General features: G+C 43.6%; 1 protein-coding gene across 2 annotated transcripts in view; it reads left to right on the top strand.

The window, feature by feature from the left end:
* The first annotated feature begins 1,157 nt into the window (after positions 1 to 1,157).
* Positions 1,158 to 6,000, top strand: part of LHFPL3 (LHFPL tetraspan subfamily member 3) — a 707,075-nt gene continuing 702,232 nt past the window's right edge. For both annotated transcript variants that reach the window (XM_020984551.2, XM_020984552.2), the window contains exon 1: positions 1,158 to 1,599. In XM_020984551.2, coding sequence (XP_020840210.1) covers positions 1,158 to 1,599 — 442 coding nt within the window. The remainder of the gene's footprint in view (positions 1,600 to 6,000) is intronic.

Genomic DNA, 6,000 nt, shown 5'->3' with positions numbered 1-6,000 from the left:
TGCTTTTTATTTTCTTCCCTTTTGGATGCAGCAACCCACGAAGACTGTCTCCTGGGGCTAAAGAAGTTGCTTTCCTAATCATTAAATATTTACTTAATTTTCACCAGCCCCCTTTCAACTTTCATCTCGTCTCCTCTAGCCTCTTTTCAGCAGCCACTTCTGCTAAGCGAGCAGCTAGCAAGGGATCCCGGTTCAGATTCCTCCGGCGTGGAGGGGTGGGGGTGGGAGACACCGCTGGGGCAAGGTTCAATTTGGGGTCACCCCTCCCTTCCTCACTCGTCGCTGACCCCTTCTCCATCACCTCCCCTGCAAAGATCGAGAAAGGTTGAAGCACTTTGCCGTGTCGTGGTGAAATGTTTCGGGAATAAGCCCGTCGTCGGGCCCAGAGCCCAGCACCAACTCTGGGAATCCCCGGGACGCTCGGAGCTCTCCAGTGGGGGGCTGCGCACTCTCTCCTCTCCTGCGCTTTCCTCTCCTTTCCTCAGAGCTGTCGCCCCAGCCCTGCCTCCCTTCCTACACTGCTCCGGGAGCAGTTTCTCCTGCCCGCTTCTGTCTGCCACGTGAGTGGCGTCCCCGGGCCTGCCGCGAGCGCGAGGGGTTCGTTCTACTAGCAGCTCGCCCCGGCGCGCGCTTTCTCGTGCTGCCGCTCCGGCTCCGGCGTAACCCAAGCCCCATGGCCCCGTAGCTTTCCTGGGCAATTCGAGCCTAGCGCCTTATTGCCCAGCAGCGGATTTGCCACCTCCTGCTGCAGCAGCTGCAGCAGCTGCAGCAACAGCAGCATCAGCTGCGGGAGCAACAGCCGCGGGCAGCTGGAGTCAGAGAAAAGCGGAGTGGAGAAAACCGAGGTGGGGGTTGGGGGGGCTGGAGTGGTGGTGAGCTGGGCTGGAGAAGCAGGAGGACAGGAGGAAGATCAGGGTGAGCAAAAGCGGGGATGCTGAGCCCTCCCCCCTGTCTCCTTCCGGGAGGGAGGATGCAGACTCTGAAACTGGCGCTGCTAGGCTGAGGCTGGAGCATTGGAGGTACAGCGCTACTCCGTGTGTGTATGTGTGTGTATGTGTGTGTGTGCGTGCGCCTCCTGTGCATAAAGAGGTGAGGGGAGGGGGAGGAAGAGGAGGAGGAGGAGGAAGAGGAGGTGGCGGTGGTGGTGGAGGAGGAGAATGCCAGGAGCAGCAGCAGCAGCCGCCGCCGCCGCCGCTATGCTCCCAGCTCAGGAGGCTGCTAAGCTCTATCACACCAACTATGTACGGAACTCCCGGGCCATTGGCGTGCTCTGGGCCATCTTCACCATCTGCTTTGCCATCGTCAACGTGGTGTGCTTCATCCAGCCCTACTGGATCGGGGACGGCGTGGACACTCCTCAAGCAGGCTATTTCGGGCTTTTCCACTACTGCATCGGGAACGGCTTCTCCAGGGAACTGACCTGCCGGGGCAGCTTTACAGACTTCTCCACCCTGCCCTCCAGCGCCTTCAAAGCTGCCTCCTTCTTCATCGGGCTCTCCATGATGCTCATCATCGCATGCATCGTTTGCTTTACTCTCTTCTTCTTCTGCAACACGGCCACCGTCTACAAAATCTGTGCCTGGATGCAGCTCACCTCCGGTAAGTGCCCGCCCGCCCCCCTGTCTTCCAGGAGGGGAAGGAACTAGAGGTGTCCGGGGAGGGAAGTGGCTGAGCCCGGAAAGGCACTGGGTGAGAGGAGACGCTGAGGGGATGTTTCTCTTTATGGAGAAACTTAATCGGACAAGGGTTGAGGAGAGAGGTGGATAAGGCCAGTACTCAGAAGTCATCCCCCCAACCCATCAGATGGCAAACCATCCCGCGGCATTTGGGTGCCTTTTAGAAGTCCAGGGGAAAGCCACCTGAAGGGACCAGCTAGCTGCGTGTCAGTTGCTGGGAAGAGTCAGTTTGTAAAGGTGAAAGAAGAATCACTGAAATCCTCAAATTGGTGGAATCTGAGGGTGTGAGGGGCAGGGGGATGAGGAAAGAGAATTTGGGGAAGCTCTTCTGGAGGTTTTGTTCTGGAGATTGTGTTTATCAGCCTACTTATTAGTACCTTCCTTGGACTATGGTTCTGTCATTGCTGGAGGGCGACTAGAGACTCTGAGTGGTAGTGTTGGTTTGTGTCCATCTGCCCCAGGCTTGTTAAAAAAAAAAATCCTTGGTTTGCCTTGAACCCTTGAAAATTCTATAGCGGGATCAGTCTTTTAAACGCCAAGAAATGTAGAATTCCTTGGAGATTTCCCAATGTCAAGTTTGCAATTCTTGCCTTTTAGCTGTCAAAATATCTTTTCTTCCCCCACCCGCACCAAGAGGGAGAAAAAGGTCTTGGGAGTAGGTACAGGTTCACTTTTCTTCATAATTCCATCTTGGGAGTGAGTTTTGGGAGATAGTAAGCAAAGAAAACTAATTTCATTTTCATTCACTGGAAGATCTTTGCCTGCTTGGGTCAGGCTTTGGATAAGTGAATAAATAGAAGTTTTAAAAAAATGCACTTCTGAGCATCAGAGTGACTTTTACCCCAGAAATTTTTTAAAAAGTGATTTCTTAGCCACTTTGAAGAGTTTAGAAGTAAAACTCTGTTTCTCTCTTGTTCTTTCCCTTCCTTTTGACTGATGTTAACCAACATCTCTTGGAATCCCCCTTCTACTTTGACACCTTCTTTTCCAAGTACTAACCTCCTTGAACCATTCCTGTCAAGATACATAAGATAAAGTTGAGTCTGGTTCCAAAACGGCTGGTTGAATGTCCACACAATTAATGTATTTCAGATACTTAGGCTTTCTCATTTGTATTCCCTTTTATTTTTCTGATTTTTCAAAGGTATTAGCTTCAATATTTTGTAGTTATCCTAAGAACCTGGCAGTGTGTTCTGGGGAGCAGGGCTTCAGACTGAATTTACAAGGCAAGTTGACATATGTACATCTGAGTATCTTGTCAGTGTTTGATATCCCTCCTATATCATCCTGTATATTACATTTTTGATATGAGAATGGGGAATCTCCTTGAGACTAAAATTGTGTGAAAGTCATTTCTTTTTTTAAAAAAGTGTCCCAGTTGACTGATGATACTATACACTCTAAATACCTGTATTGGAAGGGTACCAAGAAATGGTCATGAATACACTGATTTGGGGATTTTGAAATCTCTACAGGAGGATATTTGTCTTGCTCACAGGAAAAACCCCCGATATTTTCTCTGCAGCTTTCTATGCCACTTTTTTTTCCTGAACTGCTGTCAACTTTAATGGCAGTTTCAAAATGGTATAACTTTAAAATTTATGCCAAAAATGTTAGACCCTTTGGAATGAACGAGTATATTATAGAAACTCAGCTTGGGTTGCTCTTGATTCCTATCCCTGGTTTGACCTGAAGAGAAAAAGGACATGCAGGATGCAGATGTTTGGGGAAAGACTTGACCCTGCACAACTAATCTAATTTCTCTCAGTTAACTGACCTATTTAGGTTTGGTGATTCAAATCAAATTCATCATTCAAACCACTGAAATTAACCTTGGATAAAGATATCTTGACCATATGTTTATAAGGTTTTATACATTATAACCAAACCTTACTATGACACTAGAAAGAGAAGTCATTTTTGGAGAAAGTTCACAGAGCTTCAATTCATAGCAAGCTAGTTTTGACTTTGAAATTTTTCCTTCTTGCTTAGGGTTTAATGTTTTGAAGTTGCCTTTATTATTTTATAAAGAATAACTATCAAACATAAGAAAAAACCTTAACATTTTAAAATTAGTATCCTTTTCTCTGAAAGAGTGAAGAATGTATATTCTTAAGAATTTGACATAAATCTTTTTTCAGATATTAGTTGGAAATCTCAGGGCACTTCTTGAACTTAAATGATAGGAGAAACATTCCCTTCACTTTTAGAGAAGAACTTATGCATGCATGTGTTTCAAACCTTTATTTGGAATTACTGATTTCATTTAATTTTTATAAATCCTTAGATAAGACTAAAATTCTAGATAAGAAAATAATTTCATTTACTCATATGGCATATCACTGACATCACAATATTTGTGTTACAGAATCAAATCACATTAACACAGAATCAAATTAAATCAAAAGCAACAACATTCACTGTTTTGTTAATGAACGTGGTATAAAAGGTCCTTCTAAAGGATGGCCATGTTTGAAATGCTTTTCCATTTTTATGAGTTTAATGATATCAACAAGACATTTTACATTATATATTACAAACTTAATTGGAAACTATAGAATGTTACCTTTTCACCTTTAATTGTCTTCTAATACTTATAATCTAAATGTATCTAGGCTAATCTCCAATGTAATTTGCCAAATATGAAAGACCAGATTTAATTCACCATTCCCATACAGAGAATGTTTAACTCTCCTGGAAGTCAAATAATCAATTTATGTATTTAGTTATCAGAGCTCTTTCTGTTTTAGTGACAACAGATCATAACATGCTCAGATCTAAAAATAAGTAACAACAAATATTGATGGTGAGGAAAAATATTTTTTTTTCCAGTGTAAGTCCACTACCAAGATTCTCTCTCTTTTTCTTCTCCTTCCCCCCATTTTGAATGCTGTTTCAGGACTAGTACACTTGATTTAAGATCATAATTGCCACTGTCATCATTGTCATCATCATTACCATAATTATCATCTTCATCACAGATTTATATAGCACTTAAAATGTGCAAGGTGCTTTAGTCAACAAGTCAAGTCAAAAAGCATTTATTAAGCGCCTACTATTTTCCAGGCACAGTGTTAAGCTCTAGAGACATGAAGAAAGACAAAAACAGTTCTTGCCTTCAAGGAGCTCACAATATAGTGGAGGGGCAACATGTAAACAACTGTGTTCAAATAAGATTTATACAGGACAAGTTGGAGATTGATCCCAGAAGGAAGGCTCTGGCATTAAGGGGCACCAGTTAAGGCCTCTTATGGAAGAAGAGAATTTAGTTGAGGCTTGAAGGAAGCTGAGAGAGCCAGAAGATGGAGATGGTGAAAGAGAATTCAGGGTCTGGAGATGAAGTATCTTGTGTGAGGAACAGTAAGGAGGCCAGTGTCACTGGATTGCATAGTAAGTAGAGTAGAGGGGAGTTAAGGTGTAAGAAGTTTGGAATATTGGGAAAGGGCCAGATTATGAAGATCTTTAAAAGTCAAACGGAGGATTTTGATCCTGGATGTAATGTGGAGCTACTGGAGCTTATTGACTAATGTGGTGACATGATGAGACTTGTATTTATGGAAGAACAGTTGGATAGCTGAGTTAAAGGATGGATTGAAGTGAGGAGTCTTGAGGCAGAGAAAGCAAATGAACTATTGCAATAGTTCGGGCATGAGGAATGAAGGATTGCACCAAAGTAGTGGCATGGTCGGAGGACAGATACAAGAGATGTTGTGAAGAGCTACTTGACAGATTAAATTTGGGGAGGGATAGAGAATGAAGGTTCAAGGTTGACACTTAGGTTGCAAGCTTGGTTAACTGGGAAGATGTTCATACTCTTGACATAGTGAAAATTAGAAATGGTAAGGTTTGGGGATAATGAGTTCAGTTTTGAACATGTTGAGTTTAAGGTGTCTATAGAACATCCTATCCAAGATGTCCACTAGACAGTTAAGCTAAGAGCTTGGAGGTCAGCAGAGAGATTAGAGAAAAATAAATATATCTTAGCATCATTTGTAGAGAATGACAATTGAATAGATGGAAGCTGATGAGATTACCAAGCTAATTAATATAGAAGGGGAAGAGAAGAGGTCCCAAGACTAGGCCTTGGAGGCAACAAAACTGTACCAGCACAATCTGGGGAACATTACAGCACAGGAGATTGAGCAATGTTCAGAGAGGTAAGAGGAGAACTAGGTGAGAGCAGTATTATGAAAATGTAGAAAGAAGAGGGTATCAAGAAGAAGAGAGTGATCGAGAGTGTCAAAGGCTGCACAAAGATCAAGAAAGATGAAGACTGAGAAAAGATCATTTGATTTGACAATTAAGAGATCCATAGTAACTTTGC

The sequence above is a fragment of the Phascolarctos cinereus genome, unplaced genomic scaffold (assembly GCF_003287225.1).
Source record: "Phascolarctos cinereus isolate Bilbo 61053 unplaced genomic scaffold, phaCin_HiC Scaffold_1;HRSCAF=81, whole genome shotgun sequence".
NCBI lineage: Eukaryota > Metazoa > Chordata > Mammalia > Diprotodontia > Phascolarctidae > Phascolarctos > Phascolarctos cinereus.
Note: the sequence above shows the minus strand (reverse complement) of the source record. Positions and strands in the feature narration are given on the sequence as shown.